This window comes from Mastigoproctus giganteus, chromosome 11 (genome assembly GCF_048544385.1).
Source record: "Mastigoproctus giganteus isolate SK-2022 chromosome 11, ASM4854438v1, whole genome shotgun sequence".
Lineage (NCBI taxonomy): Eukaryota > Metazoa > Arthropoda > Arachnida > Uropygi > Thelyphonidae > Mastigoproctus > Mastigoproctus giganteus.
Genome location: NC_143585.1, coordinates 104,496,138 through 104,513,685, shown reverse-complemented (window position 1 = coordinate 104,513,685; position 17,548 = coordinate 104,496,138). Strand labels below are relative to the sequence as shown.

At 36.7% G+C, this 17,548-nt stretch overlaps 1 protein-coding gene across 1 annotated transcript in view; it reads left to right on the top strand.

Moving 5' to 3' along the window:
* The window catches only part of LOC150078320 (uncharacterized), a 296,643-nt gene that overhangs the window by 245,841 nt on the left and 33,254 nt on the right, over positions 1–17,548 (top strand). Inside the window, exon 13 of the mRNA XM_090384528.1 lies at positions 5,423–5,569. Coding sequence (XP_090240654.1) covers positions 5,423–5,569 — 147 coding nt within the window. The remainder of the gene's footprint in view (positions 1–5,422; positions 5,570–17,548) is intronic.

Genomic DNA, 17,548 nt, shown 5'->3' with positions numbered 1-17,548 from the left:
GAACAAAGGGTTGCTCATACGAAGAAACGCTTAAGTTTTGCAAATTACAGTGTCTGTAGACTAGGCACCTGCCAGGTGATCTGACTGAGGTATATAAAGCCTTGAATGGTTTGAGCATGCTCAATGCTGATGGGATTCTTCCTCCTGCTCAGAATAATCGCCTGAGAGGGAATAAATTGAAATTGATGAAAGACGGTTGTAGGATAGATGTGCAGAAGTTTGCCTTTAGCCAGCGGGTGGTTGATTGCTGGAACAAACCTCCGTCTGTCATTGTAGAAGTTGATAGGTTAAATAGATTCAAGGCAGAACTTGACAAACATTTGGAGCAAGTGGATGAGTGAAATAAGGGTTTTTTTTTTTTTTTTTTTTTTTTTGTTGTTGGCTGATGCTATATAAGCTTGCTTCCTTGCATCATGTGCCTTTGCTAATGCTAATAACAAACTGTGATACATATATGTCAGTTAATTTTCATTCATTTCATTTTCTTCCTCTTCATCTGACAAATTTGATTGGATTCTATGATGTGGTCACAAAGGAACTAGATGCAAAAAATAATTTTGATAACATATACTTGGATTTCAGGAACATTTTTGACACTGTTATGCATGGAAGATTATGGTACAAATTGGAGCAGTATGGTATTAAGGGTAAGTTGCTACAATGGATAAAAGGGTGGTTGAGTGGCAGAAGACAGAGTGGTAATCAATGGATGCTGCTCTTCATGGACTAATGTTATTAGTGGAGTCCCAAAGGTTTGAAGTTGGGCCCACTGTTGTTTTGTATATTTATAAATGATATTGATGAAGGTATATCGGGCTTAGTGTCGAAGTTTGCAGATGATACAAAGGTTGACAGGGTTTTTAATAATAGTGATGGCAGTGTGCTACTGCAACGGCAGATGTGCTGAGAAGTGGCAACTGAAGTTTAAGATTGACAAATGCAAAGTACTGCATATATGGGTAGAAGTAACCCCAGAGGAACGTACAAACTGTGTGATGCTACATTTAGGATGGTAGAAAATGAAAAAGACCTGGAGTGATTGTGCAGTCAGATATGAAGTTTTCTGAGCAATGCAGACAGGCTTCCAGAGCCAGTTATGGGGTATTGTCAATGATATACAGGAATTTTGCTAGCAGGGAAAAGGAGGTGATTATCCCTTTGTATAAGGCAGTGGTTTTCAACCGGGGTGCCATGCCACCTTAGGGTGCAGCAACAATTTGGGTTTAAGTTACCAGGGGTGCCACATAATTTGGGTTTTAGTTACTTAAACTTATCATTTTTTAATTTATATGTTTAATTCATTATAAAAAGGTGTATAGTATCTTTTTAATTTTGTGGTGATCTATAATTGATATTTACTTAGTACTTCTATATAAAGAATAAAATTATATACTGTATATATATAAATTGTATTATGAAATGTAATTTTTCTAATTTTATTATTGTAATAAATATCATAACATATATATTTTTTAATATTATATATCTATATATATATATATATATATATATATATATATATACGGATATATACAGAGAGAGAGAGAGAGAGAGAATCGAATCTAACAGGCAGAAAATTGAGTAGGAGTGCCACAAAATAAAATAAATTACTTAGGGGTGCTGTTATTAAAAAAAGGTTGAAAACCACTGGTATAAGGCAATGGTCAGGCCATGCCTTGTGTACTGCATCCAGGTCTGGAGGCCAGGAGCGGATTAAGGTCGGTTGAGGCCCTGGGCGCAGAAGAAAATATTGGGCCCGTTAAAAAAGAGAGAGAAACAGGGAAAATAAAAATACATGTTAACCATTTTTTTTAAATAAGTAAAAAATATTATGTACTATTAATGTTTTATTTCCAATAAAATTTGAATATAATATATGTATAATATAATTAATAATAGCATAATAATAATCACAAAGTTTTGAACTAATAGTTGAACATATTAGTTTAACTATTAGTTGAACTAATATGTTAGGGTTTTGCGTGGGCCCTTCAGAAGTCGGGGCCCAGGGCGCGCGCCCGCCATTAAATCCGCCTCTGCTGGAGGCCTCATTTTAGGAAGGATATAGAGTTGCTTGAGCGTATACAGAGAAGGGCAACAAGATTGGTGCGGGGAAGAAACGAGTCCTCTTACCAAGAAAGATTTAAATTCTGCAAACTGCAGTGGCTGGAGATTTGGCACCTGCGAGGTGATCTGATTGAGGTGTATAAGGCCTTGAATGGGTTGAGCATGCTGAATTCTGATGATATTCTTCTGCTTGCTCAGATTACAAACCTGAGGGGACATAAATTCAAACTGAGGATAGACAGTTGTAGAATAGATGTGCAGAAATTTGCCTTTAGCCAGCAGGTGGTTAATTGCTGGAACAAACTTCCATTTGTTGTTGTGCAAGTTGATAGCTTAAATACATTCAAGGAGGAACTGGACAAGCTTTTAGAGGGAATGGTTGTGTGAAATTATTTTTTTTTTTGGCTGATGTGGCTGCATAAGCTCATATACACTTGCTTTCTAGCATCACATGCTTCTATTACTACTACTACTAAGCACAATCAAACAAGAACATTTTCTCTGTTGCAGAATATATTCACCTTGTGAACTTTCTTCTGCATCATCTAGATTTCGTGTATCTGTTGCTCTCTTTAAAAAAATCAATAATCTGGCATTGTTTGCTTTTGCTTGATAGATCTTTGTATTTTTCATGGTATGGAGTTAAGCATTTTTGAAGCTTTTGAACTTTGTGCTCCTTTCAGTCGAAGGATCTGCATTCAGAATATAAGATTCTAATTGCTCATCTAGGTTAATCCTTCCCCGTATGCTTTTTAGTGTAAAATTCGGTACTTCAGAATTTCATTAATGCCATTTCTACAAAATATACTTTGCCAGCCTCTTTTTCTACTAGAATTACTGATAGAAAAATATATTTTGCCACCCTCTTTTTCTATCAGTACTTCTAGTAGTCATATCATATCCTCTGAATTGATTGGTTTACCTCCAATGCCATTTTCACCAAATCTGCTTCGCCAGCCCCTTTTTCTATCAGTAATTCTAGTAGTCATATGATCAAAACCTTACACTTCTACCTACCTAGCAAGTTCTACTAGCACACCGATTCCTTTTTCTGTTGGTTCGACCCTATGTCCTCAATCAGATCATCTGTGAGGTGATCTGATTGAGGTGTATAAAGCCTTGAATGGTTTGAGCATCATCTAGATTTGAGCATCATCTAGCTGATGGGATTCTTCCTCTTGCTCAGAATAATCACCTGAGAGGGCATAAATTCAAATTGAGAAAAGACAGTTGTACGATAGATGTGTGGAAGTTTGCCTTTAGCCAGCAGGTAGTTGATTGATGGAACAGACTTCCATCTTTTGTTGTGGAAGTTGATAGCCTAAATAAATTTAAGGCTGAGCTGGACAGGTATTTGGAACAAACGGAGGGGTGAAATTGGAGCTTTTTTTTTTTTTTTTTTTTTTTTTTTTTGGCCGATGCTGCATAAGCTTGCTTTCTTACATCGTATGCCTCTGCTAATGCAAATGCTAATGAACTGACTCTGGCCATACATTTTTCCAACACGCATTTAATGTTGATGATTTTACTTCTTTGAGTGATAAAGCCATGATTCTGATTCAGTCCACAATTAAAAAATGTTTCCATGCCTCCATGGCCATCCAAAAGATTTAAGTCATCCAATGTTTGGATGACTTAAATCTTTTGGGTGGCCTGGCGTGTTATCCAACACTAATAAAACTTTGAAATCTAGATTTTTTCCACAAGTTCAACAAGCACAAGTTGAATTGCACAGAACCTAACATGGTGATTTCCCAACAAAAAATATGGGGATTTCCCATTTTTTTAATATTTATTTTTGCATAACAACTATCAAATCAACAGTGGGGATTCAGAAAAAAAAAGACTAGAAATATTGAAAAATTACAATGAAAGGACAGAATTCATGGGATACTTTATTCCTTGGCAACATGACGCTGTCACCCCTCTCGCTAGTAGACAAAACCACCACTTGGCAGGTATATAGGTATGCTGCATTCACATAGACGGTAATTTGATGTCATTATGGCTAAACGTCGTTGAAAGAGGGATGATAGTGGGTGCCCAATGCTTGGATCACTATATCGTGGAGGTGATACAGAAATTGCACTATCCATGTTCCAAGCGATTGGAAATATGCCATTTCTGGAATAACATCTGATCGTGGACAGTGCTGTGGGAGGAGAAAGGTGTTGGATGTACCTGTCTGTCAACATCTGTTACATTTTTTTTTCCAGCTAACTGGAGAGCAACAGTGGCATAAATCTCTGTTGACTTCAATGAGGGAGGCGCCAAAAACATCTCCACCAAGACCGTCAGGCGATCATTAGCTGCAATAGGTTATGGGAGCTGCTGACCCACCAGCAGCTTCCATTGCTAACACCATGACACAGGACTCTATGCCTCAACTATGCGAAAGAACATCAGCACTGGACCTTGGATGATTGGAGATTGGTGCGGGGATGAGTCCCGTTTCCAGTTATTTTGAGGTGACATGAGGGTGCGTATCTGGCAGAAACCACACAAAACTATGCACCCATCATGTCAACAAGGAACTGTTCAGGCAGGTGGACAGTTGTTAATGGTCTGGGCATGTTCAACTGGCACATGTTGGGACCTCTGGTACATTTAGATGCATCTCTGAATGGTACAGGTTACTTATCCATCCTTGCAAACCATCTGCATCCCTTCATGGTCATTGTGCACCCACAGGGCAATGGACTCTTCCAGCAGGACAATGCACCTCACCACAGAGCCATGATGACTAGAACATGCTTTGAAGAGCATTCCACAGATTTTACCACCATGGAATAGTCTCTCCGTTCACTGGACATGAACCCTGTGGAAAGGTCTGTTTGAGTTTTGGATCCTCCACCCAGGAATGTGACAGAATTATGGACAGCGATGCAGCAAGCATGGATGGAAATACTTGTGGAACGTATTTGTCAACTAGTGGACTCAATGCCTCGCCATGTGACAGCCCTTATCCAGGCAAGAGGTATTCCATGATTTCTGTCCACTCAGTGTACATCCATACATCCAACATAATAGCAGGGTTTCCCCTGCACAAAAGCTCAAAAATGGCATGTTATGTGAATTTTGCGACAATTCTCTAACCATGTTAGAGTGAAACCATGTTGTATAAGTGCTATGTTGTGTGAGGATTGCCACAATTTATCTATCATGTTAAAGCAAAACAGTGTTGTAGAAGTACCATGTTATATGAGGGGTAGCTTGTATATATATATATATATATGGCTTATGTTCTATTCTTAAGCAGAATAAATAATTTATATAGTAATTTGTTTTATTTAGATATGATTATTCATTATTGACATATATCAGTGATAATTTACTGTATTTATTTGCTAAGTAGGAATCTAGAAAGCTACTGGCAAGAAAGACTGATTAGAGAACTAAAGAAAGCCACATATTCATATGATCAAGAAAAGCAAAAGCTTTTAGCAGAATTTAATAAAGGACAAAGGTTGTTAAAGGATAAGATTCTTTTACTTCAATCTATGTAAGTAGACATAGCAGTTATGTTATTCTTCACATTCTTGGAATTTTACAGTCTCTATGTGTTTGATAAATAAATAAATATAAATTTTTGGTTTTCCTCTCAAAATTACAGAGATAACTGGTAAATGCCTCCCACAGTAAAACAATCCTAATAAGACATATATAGTGAAATCATATTTAGATTTAAATTAATTATTAGTAGTATACATCATATGACACAGATTAATTTATTTTTCCATATATGGTATGAAATTACTCTCTTAATTAGAGGTTCATATTACTTATTTAATATTAAAATTAAAGGTAAAAAAAGGTCACTTCAATAACACCTGGAAGTAGCTCAACAACCTTTTAATCTTAAGAAAGGCATCACATGAGAAGTTAAACAAATTAAATTATTATAATACAGTGTATATATATATATATAAAATATATTAGTATAAATTAATTATAAGTAAATTAATGCAAGAGATAGACTGTTTGAATTACTGTAATATTTGGATTTTAACTTTAGAGAAACTTTGGGAATTTCAGTAAACCCTGGGTAATACTTTAGAGAAAGAGTTTACTTTACAGCAGAGGTCCCCAAATGTTTTGAGATGAAGACCACATAAATACATAAAAAGGATTAAACAGGCCTGGTTTAAAAAGACACCTACTATATTTCTCCTATAATTATATACACGCTTGTAAATTTTTATTTATTCATATTTAATTATTGTTGTGCATATTTAACATATTCTCATTCTGTCATTTCTTTAGGAATAAAAGGTGTTCCATTTATTCATATCTAAGTTTGTTATATAGAATTATAGGAAAAATATACAGTCATCCCTTGATTCGTGTGGGGGATTACGTTCCAGGAAAACACCACACAGTCCAAATCCACACAATGTGGAACAGTTTATATGACATAATGAGGGTTCTGTACCTATACTCAAAAAATAAATTAAATTGAAAAAAAAATTGACTTCATTCAGTAAGAAAAAAATTACAAACATGTCCATAAAATTAATCTTTCTAATATGTACTTCTAGATTTTTAATCTAAATTCATCGCTGTTTTCCTGTAATAAACTTGCAGCAGTATCCGTCACTTTTCGTAAAACAATTGTTAAAATTCTTTTCTTAGAAGCGTGCAGTTTTTCTCTATAAATTTCTTCATAAGGACCTAAAGCTAATGATAAAGTTCTGCAAAAATTTAAGCTCCTCTCCAAATTAGGATCCATATCCAGAGCTTATTGGCTAAGCTGATTTGCAAGTCTTAAAAACTTAGCTAGTCTCTTCGCAGTCAAAGTTTTGTATGCATCTTCTTTGTTTTTATCATTTTTGTTATCTTCTTCACATTGTGAAGAAATATCATCTACTGATTCGAGGACTTTTGCGATATCTGCTGGTTCCAGTTCTTCAAATCGCTCTCCGCTAATTATTTTGATAATTCTCACAATCTCAACTACCTCCAGCATTTCGACCATGGCTTCTTTAGTGCAGCTTTGTGGCCACAGCTTTTTTTCCACACTGCATTCATTGTTGAGCTCTTAATGTCACCCCACACAAACTCAATATTTTTTATAGCATCAAGAATGTTATAATTCTGCCAATAATCTTGCATTGAAAGACTGCCTATTCCTTCAGTAGCTTCTAACAATTGTAAAAAATATCTTCATAGGTAATAAAGTTTAAAGGAAACTATAACACCCTTGTCCATCAGCTGAATTAACGTATTTGTATTTGCTGCAAGAAAGGTAATGTTCACATTTGGGTGCAGATCAAAGTGCAGGATGACTGGGCACATTGTCAAGAATGAGCAAGATTCTGAATGCTATGTTCTTCAGGCAATATCTTTTTGTTTGGACGCAAAAACAATTTAAAAACCAATCCTCGAAGATTTTAGCTGTCATCCAGGCTTTTTTCCTTGATTTCCTATGAACTGGTAAAGAGCTTTTTGACATTCCTTTAAAAGCACGTCCTCGTGCTTTTAAAGGAATGTCAAAATTAGAAATTCTGACGTAAAAATTAGAAGTGGTTTACGCTTAGTCACCCTCTCTCATTGCATGGGGTGGTCTCTTCTTTTGAAATGAAAGTTTGGCTTGGCATACACTTCCAAAATAAGCTAGTCTCATCAGCATTAAACACTTGACTTGCTAGATAGCCGTCAATTGCAATAACATCCTTTAAAGTTTTTGGGTACAAAGAAGCAGCTTCTGTATCTGCACTGGCTGCTTCACCCATTAATTTTAGATTGTGAAGACTATGACATTTTTTACTGATAGTTGGAATCCTGTAGAATTTTACGTTATTATGGTGAAATGTGTTTCCTCTTCAATCATGTAAAGAACATAAATAAATTTTCAAAATCTGCTCTTCATTTCTGTTTCTAGAAAGAACATAAATAAATTTTCAAAATCTGCTCTTCATTTCTGTTTCTAGAAAGAACATAAATAAATTTTAAAAATCTGCTCTTCATTTCAATTAATCAGTAAAATCCATTAATTTTGTTAAACTTCGTTGTCAATTAAATTGTACTTTTAACTAAATACATATAACGACTAGATTACAAACGTAACATAATTAATTAATACATAACTTGATACAGAAGTTATATAAACAGAACTTGTGGATAATACTTGATACTGAAAAATATATATATAGCGTTATAACTGTGTTGGGATACAAGTTTAGGGTTATAATTTTGTATTGAAATTTTATTTAAATTAAATCGAAATCATGACTCAGACCAAAGCAGCAAAGCAAAAGTCTCAAGCTAATGGGAGTGCTGTGGCTCAGAGAACTGAGGGGGGCAGTTGCCCTCTGAATCACAGCCTTTTAAAATTCACTGCTTGCATGATGTTTGTGGAGCAATCGGGTATGGGACATGATATTGCCATTGGGGATGTCTTTGTGTGTGTGCGATGCAAGGAGTGTAAAGAAATCAGGCAACAACTCAGCGTTGATATGGGCCTATATGAGAGCTTGAAAGACAGGGTGGGTGGATGCCCTCGAAGGATCTAAATTGTTGGGCCCATCAAGCTCTCAGCTGCCAACATCAACACCAGAGCTTGCACTTGGTCATCACGCAACACAGCGGCAACCCCCAAGGCAGAATCCACTGGTCCCACAGGAACTAGTAGTTGTTTCTTCAAACAGGCCTATGGTTCTGGGAAATTCCATACTGCAATAATTGTGGTCTTGGCGCATTATAGCCTTAGTTGCTAATGCACCAATAAAATCCAAGCCAAACCAAAACTGCAATAATTAAAGACAAACACCAGCCAAGGAATTAATTTTTACTATAAAAATAAAATATACAGAAATAAAATATAATGAAATACTGCGATACACTATCGGAAGACTAAAATATTACAATAAATTACGATAAAATAAACTACGATAAAAACGTTAAAAATACCAAAGCAATAAAATTATCTAAAATAAACTGGATTAAAAGCGATAAAACCTGAAGCTTTCGGACACTGCTGTCTAAACTACTGTTGAAGAAGGAGACAGCAGTCTCCTAAAGCTTCAGGTTTTATTGCTTTTAATCCAGTTTATTTTAGATAATTTTATTGCTTCAGTATTTTTAACTATATTTTTAATGTTTTTATCGTTGTTTATTTTATCGTAATTTATTGTAATATTTTAGTCTTCCGATAGTGTATCACAGTATTTAATTATATTTTATTTTTTTAGTAAAAATTTTTAATTCCTTGGCTGGTGTTTGTCTTTAATTATTGCAGTAAGGACTAGTAGTTGTTGGTGACTCTATTGTCAGGGAAACAGGGAACATGTTTGTAAAAAGGATAGGTGAAACAGGACCAGGGTATGTCTGCCAGGGGCAAAGGTTGATGACATTGTAGAGTGTATATCTTCTTTTAAGGGCACAAAAGGTGATATAGTTGTACACGTTGGCATTAATGATATTAAGAGTAGGAGACTGGCAGAATTACTTAACAAGTACAGGTCACTGTTGAAAAAAAGCCATGAATTAGGGTTGAATTTGAAAGTGTCTGCAATTCTGCCCAAACACGATAGGATAGAGTATATGATGAGAGCCTTGTCGATCAATTCGGCCCTGGAAAGATTGTGCAAGGCTCAAGGGGTAGAATGTTTTTCAGCCTAGTCTGTACTTGTTAACAGGAGACACTGCTTCTACAGGGATGGGATACACTTAAATAGAAAGGGTGCAAGAATATTTCCTGATGCTATCGAAGCAGTGTTAGGTGGGTCGGAAAACTGCTAGCTTGGGGGGTACAAGGACTAATAGATTAACAGTAGCCACTGGCAGAGATGAAAGTGATTCTTGCACTGCTTCTATTGGAATGAGCAGAAGCCTGGAAAACAAGATGCAGGATATTTCAGAGACTGCTGGGAGTCATTGCAGTACAAGTAAACACATGGGTTGTGTAAGGGTAGCTAAGAATAGGAACAGGTGCATGTATATTTGCGTGTACACCAGTGCTAGGAGTTTGGTAAATAAATTTGATGAATTTGAGGTATTGCTCAAACCATCAAAGGCAGATATTGTTGGGATATCAGAGATGTGGTGTCACACAGATATAAGGAAAGCAGAACTGGAATTTGGGGAGTATAGTGTGTAGAGAAAGGATAGACAGGATAGGAAGGGAGGAGGGATTATGCTATTAGTTAAGAAACACAAAATCCAAGGAAGTGAAGCCAGTAGACATCGCTGGACAGTGCAGTGTCGAGGCAGTTTGGTGTGACATAAAAATTGGGAGATCAAAATTGAGAGTAGGAGTGTGCTATAGGCCTAATGACTCTGATGAGTATAATAAGAAACTGTTCAGGGAAAGAGAGTGGGCCAGTAAATCAGAGAGCCTTATAATGGGGGATTTTAATTTCCCAGATATTGACTGGAATTTGTGGGTTGGTCACTCACACACTAGCAAGGCTTTTGCGGATTTATTGGATGATTGTTTTCTACATTAGCATGTTCGGAAGGCAACTAGAGGGAGTAATACTCTTGATTTGATTATCAGTAGTGATTCTTCATGCATTAAGAATCTGCAGATAAAGGAACCACTAGGTGGCAGTGATCACAGTGTGCTGAAGTGGAATTTACTCAAAGAGGTAACTACCATCAGGGGTAAAGGGGAGGGTTACTACTTTCATAAAGGCGACTACGATGGTCTGAGACAGTATTTAAATTCTATACAGTCGAACCAACTGACGATGTGACCAACAGGAAATTCCAAATGGGAAGCATTCAAAGAACTTATCTTGGAAGCTACTAGGCTTTACATACCAACTAAGAAATATTGTTCAAGGTTTAGGCCTAAATGGATGTCAGATGAACTAATGAGACATGGCAGAGAAGTATGCATGGGATACATATAAATGCATGGGATACATATAAATTAACACGTGACACAGAAGCCTATAATAGATATAAGTTGATCTGTAACCAAGTTACAAAGGAGGTTAGGCAGGCGAAGGCAGATTACGAGAAATTTTTGGCAAGGGATGCAAAGAGAAACAGCAAAGAGTTCTTTACTTATGTAAACTCTAGGACGAAGGGGATGAATCAGATTGGTCCACTTGATATTGATGGGTCAACTGTTGATGATCCTGCTCAGGTAGCTAACAAACTAAATGAATATTTTGCATCAACATTCACACATGAGGAGATATTCAGCGAGGGGAATTCCAGAGGTGTATTCAACTCTGGCAGTAAGCTAGATAATCTTGTTATAACTGAGACTAAAGTGGAGGAGAAATTGTTGAAGATAAACACAAGAAAGGCACCTGGGGTGGATGGAATCTATCCAGTTATATTAAAGGAGGCGGCAAAGGAAGTAAGCAAACCCTTAGCCATAATTATGAGAGCTTCCTTGGACTCAGGGGAGGTACCCACAGACTGGAGATGTGACCCCAATTCACAAAGGAGGATCAAAGGCTGACACAAGTAATTATAGACCTGTGAGTTTAACTTCTGTTCCAGGAAAATTAATGGAGGTACTGGTTAAAGAAACACTGCAGGATCATTTTGACAAGACTTCAGTTATAGCTCGGACACAGCATGGTTTTGTTATGGGGTTGTCTTGCCTGACCTATTTGATTGGATACTATGATGCAGTCACAAAAGAACTGGCTGCAGGGAATAACTTTGATATTATATACTTGAATCTTAGAAAGGCTTTTAATCCTGTTGCACATGGAAGACTGCTGCACAAATTAGAGCAGTGTGGCATTGGAGGCAAATTGCTGCTATGTGTAAAGGGGTGGCTGAGGAGGAGAAGACAGAGAGTGGTAATCAATGGACACTGCTCATCGTGGACTAATGTTATTAGTGGAGTCCCTCAGGGTTCAGTGTTGGGTCCATTATTGTTTTCTGTATTTATAAATAATATTGATGATGGTATATCAAGCTTAATGTCCAAGTTTGCAGACGATACAAAGGTTGGCGGGGTTGTTAAGGATGCTACTGACGCTATGCTGCTGCAACAGGATCTGGAGGGCTGAGAGGTGGCAAATGAAGTTTAACGTTGACAAATGTAAAGTACTACATATGGGAAACAGCAACCCCAGAGCAACGTATCAACTCTATGGTACTACACTGATAGTGGTAGAGAATGAAAAGGACCTGGGGGTAATTGTGCAGGCAGATATGAAGTTCTCTGAGCAGTGCAGACGGGCTGCAAGAATAGCTCATGGTGTCTTGTCAATGATATACAGGAATTTTTCTAGCAGGGATAAGGAGGTGATTATTCCCTTGTAATGGTCAGGCCACACCTTGAGTAATGTATACAGGTCTGGAGGCGTTATTTCAAGAAGGATGTAGAGCTGCTGGACTGAGTACAGAGAAGGGCAACAAGATTAGTGAATGGAACAAAGGGTTGCTCTTACAAAGAAAGACTTAAGTTTTGCAAATTACAGTGTCTGGAGACTAGGCACCAGCGAGGTAATCTGATTGAAGTGTATAAAGCCTTGAATGGTTTGAGCATGCTCAATGCTGTTGGGATCCTTCCTGTTGCTCAGAATAATCACCTGCTCTTGCTCAGAATAATCACCTGAGAGGGCATAAATTCAAATTGAGGAAAGACAGATGTAGGATAGATGTGCGGAAATTTGCCTTTAGCCAGTGGGTAGTTGGTTGGTGGAACAGACTTCCATCCCTTGTGGAAGTTGATAGCCTAAATAAATTTAAAGCTTAGCTGGACAGGTATTTTGAACGAACGGAGGGGTGAAGTGGAAGTTTTTTTTTTTTGGCTGATGCTATATAAGTTTGCTTTCTTGCATCATGTGCCTTTACTAATGCTAATGTCCTCAGTTTTCACTACTATATTAACAAGATTTTTTACAATACTATAATTTGATTCCTGAATCATATTTTGGTCTGTTGGCCATAATAGTAGTGTGCAGTTAGGTTGAAGAAACGTTGTTATAACATTGCCATTATCACTTTGAAATTCACTTACATCTGTATGGCTTGGTGCATTACAAGAAAAAGCTGAGTTTTTGCTTGCATTTTTGTATGGACATCTTTTTATAGATGGAACAGATTCAGTGCGAGGCCATTTGGCTAACTGTTCTCTGTTTACTCGTGTTTTCTTGTGGCAGTTTTTGAAAGCCTGTTGTTTCTATAATTTTCCTATCTTCAATAAATTTTCTGTAATTTGTGGCTTCCAGTGCAATTTGCAGAAGGCACAAATGCCACTTACTCTCTGTTCACTTTAACCTAGTGCAGATTCTTTGTTTTCATGAATTAAAACTGTTCTGTAAAACTCTTCAAAATAAGCAACTCACACCAGCACTGTAAACTTGTTCAGAATCCAAATCAATTGAATTACCTTTTGAATATGCAGAAATGGTTTAATGGCAGTAATATCACTACAAAGCCTTTCACTGTTTTCAGTTGCCATTTCTCAACCCATCTACCAAATTTTTCTAGATCTTGTTACATTACCATACTGTCATTACTATCATTAACCAACCTGCCAACCTCTGTATCATCTTCAAACTTGGACATTAAACCTGATATGCCTTCATCAATATCATTGATAAATATATAAAACAACAAATCGGCCTAACACTGAACCCTGGGGGAATGCACTAATAACATTAGTCTATGAAGAGCAATGTCCATTGGTTACCACTCTCTGTCTTTTCTCCCACCCAGCCATATCTTTATCCATAGCAGCAACTTGCCCTTAATACCTCATTGCTCCAGTTTGTATAGCAGTCTTTTATGTGCAACATTATCAAAAGCTTTCCTGAAATCCAACTCTATAACTTGCTGAGAGAAGACTTCCTCAGAGAAGATTTCCCTTTAACAGACTTGACTATCGATGATCTTGCTCAAGCAACAAACCGAATGAGTATTTTGCATCTACATTCACACATGAGGAATACTTTAAGGAAGTGTACACCAAAAGTTTATCAAACTCTAAAAAGAAGCTAGGGATCTATCCAATTTTATTAAGGGAGGCAGCAATGGAAGTAAGCAAACCCTTAGCCATAATTATGAGAGCATCTTTCTTTGATTTAGGAGAGGTCCCCATGGACTTGAGATATGTGAATCTATTCACAATTATGCTTAATTATTGTATCACACTTTGTAAGGGTGACACGAATAATTATAGACCTTTTAATTTAACTTCTGTTTCAAGAAAAATAATGGAATCACTGATTAAAGAAGTAATGCCCATTTGATTTGATTTGATTTTTTATGCTGCAAAAACAAGATTATGCTGCGCCATTACAAAACAAAGTTAAAATTCAAAAAAGAGAGGCGAGGAGTTTGATAACCTTTAAAAAGGTTACCATCGTCAAAAGTTCATATATATATATATATATATATATATATCAAAAACTAAAATCAGTAAGAAGTAAAAATAAATTGGATATTTCATATCAGTGCATATATATTAATTGCTTTTAAAAATTTAAAAACTGTTGACACATTGTTTTATAAAACTGGTACAATCAGATAAAATATGTTTAACAGATAAAATGGTGTCACATTGCTTGCCCATAGGAGGTCATCAGTCAGCAGAAAGGAGTGTGTCAGATGACTGTGTCCTATGCAGAGCAGAGCAAGAACAACTTCCTCATTACGATCCCTGCATAAACTAGACTGCCAAAGATGGATCACAGGCTTAATCTGATATAGTCTGTTTGAAACCTGTTGATGCCACAAATCTTGCCACCGAGAATATAACTTACTGCAGATTACTTGCCTGTAGTCTGTATAGGGGACTAACAAGTCAAGATTATTCGTCAGGGCTGCCGATTTGGCTGCAATATCAGCCAAATTGTTTCCTCTAATCGCAACGTGACTGGGGATCCAGCAGAAGTAGATATCAAATCCATATTCGTAGAGGGTGTATAACATCTGCTGAGTCTGGTATAGGGTTGGATGATTAGTGTATCTTATTGATGATAAAGCCTGTAGTGCACACAATGAATTGGTATACATAACACACTGTTGGTATCGGAAATTTCTTATGTGGTCTAGAACTAAATCTATAGCATGCAGCTCTGCAGTGTATATGCGGCAGTCAAGGGGTATCTGCTCAGATATAGTATTAGCTGGAAAAACAGCAGCAGATTCCACATACGATTCTGACTTCAAGCTGTCTGTATAAATTGGCAAGAAGTCAGAATGTTCTGCACGGTGTTGTGAATAGAGCTGAAGGCAGGTGTATTAGACTTCATCGCAATCCTGAGCGAAGTCACATGGTGGTATTCGAGCATGCAGGGGGTGGAAGGGGCTGTTTTGGTGATCAAGCAACCTCTGCGACATTCAACTCAATGAATAGCTCTTGAACACGAATGCTGAATGGGCAGTTGGCAGTCAGACATGTATTATATAGATTTTCCCATCATGGCTCAAAAACAGATGTCCATGTGGGGTGATCTGGCAGGGATTGTAATGCAAGACCATACAGACAAGGCTGCAGTTATACTTCAGATACCATATGGGTTTGTTAAGAAATCTTGGCTGATCAATTTGATTGGATACTGTGATGTGGTCACAGAGGAAATGGATGCAAAAAATAATTTTGATATCATATTATTATTATTATTAGCTATATGGTGCAAGGAAGCCTGAGGCTTATGCTACACCAGCCAAAAAAAAATTCCCCAGTTACTCTAAGAGAGAGAGAAAGAGAAAGTAAAAGGGAATCACCAAGAAAGAGAAGAATGATGATATCCAGCTCAGGATCCTGGATGTACCAAGCCCATACTCACCAGATGTGAGCCCCTGGATATATTTGGATTTCAGGAAAGCTTTTGATATTTTTGCATGCACATAAAAGACCACTGTACAAATTGGAGAAGTGTGGTATTAAGGGCAACTTGTCGTTATGGAAAAATGGACACTGCTGTTCATGGGCAAAAATTAATAGGGCACCCCCAGAGTTCGGTGTTGAACCCATTGTTGTTTTCTACATTTATGAATGATATTTGTGATGTCCAAGTCTGCAGATGATACAAAGGTTGGCTGGGTGGTTAATGACAGTAATGAATGTACAGGTGACCCCCGCTTAACGCTGATCATTCGTTCCCGAAAAACAGAGCGCTAAGCGAGCGCCGCTTTCCCATAAGGTAACATATGTATTTATGAGCTGCGGTCAGTGCCATAGGATATTTCCTAATGAATAATAAACAGTAATGAAAAGATGCACAAATGTTGGTCAAAATATTTAATATTCAAATATTTGCACATATAAAATATTCTGCATTGCATACGTATAATTATGTGGTAACTACTTGCGTATCAAAAGTAAATTTAAAATTCCAATTAAAATAATGAATTTAATTTAATTGATGAATTTAATCATGAAAAATGTGTGCATTTTGAGTTGAACTTTGGCCCTTTTCCAAATAAACTAAAAGGGGTATTAATTTTAAATCCCCCGCAGCGTTAAAACCAACAATAAAGTCAACCGATCCTTCACCGCTTTGAAACCTGGCATGTTTTTTTCTTCTTTCAATATGAAACTTCTTTTAGGCATTCGTTTCCACAAAAGTCCTGCTTCAGCTATGTTAAAAACTTGTTGAGAAGTATAACACATAATACCCCTCTTCAATAATTTTAACAAAAGTTCTTTTTTGAAAGTTTCGGCTCCTTGATCTGCACTTGCGGCTTCTCCCTGGATTTTAAATCTATTCAACCAGCCCTTACCAGTTTTAAATGGTTCCACTTTTTTTTTTTTTTTTTTTTTAGGCGAGTTTTCTTCAGATCATCATATTGGCTAATCTCTTTCTCTCTCTTTTTAATATTTAACTTAACTGAATTCTGCATTGGAATATTATCTTCAATAAAATTGAAGTCTTTCCATTTCAATCCTAATAGCCGGCCTAGTCCTAGTTGCTTGCAGTGGAACAGCTATCTTTCCCGCTGCAAAAATTAATTCTTTATTTTTTTATAATTGTTCTTACAGTTAAAGTTGCAAGTCCTAAATTATGGCACACATCCGTTTGTTGTTGACCGGAATCGATTTGCTTCAAAACGTCTAATTTACTTTTCAAATTCAGTCTTTTTCTTACATTTATAGTCTTCGTACTGCGCCCAGACGTTGTTGCTTTTTCATTCCTATCAGTCATTATTAGCTCTTCGAAAATGTAACTGCGTTGGTTGAATTAATTACGATACAATGTTCAAGTAAACTTTCCGTTACGCACGATGTCTAATACTCTACTGAGTGATGACTAGACTTCGGATAAATGCATATAACGCAAATATTACAAGCAATATACTTGATCATTTTTTAAAATGTTGATCGCGGAACTACGTGACAAGTCACTGTACTGAAACTAAATTAGCGTGGGAAAATTTCTCAAGTCGGCATGGGAAACTTTTTAATGCTGTTTTGCTATTCATTTTCAAGCTATCGACTCTATCAAATGAAACGATTTCGTTAATATGTCAAAAATGTAATCTGTAAAAGAGCGTTATAGTGATCTGTGACAGCGTTATAGTCAGATACGGGTTATAATATAAGAACAGCGTTATA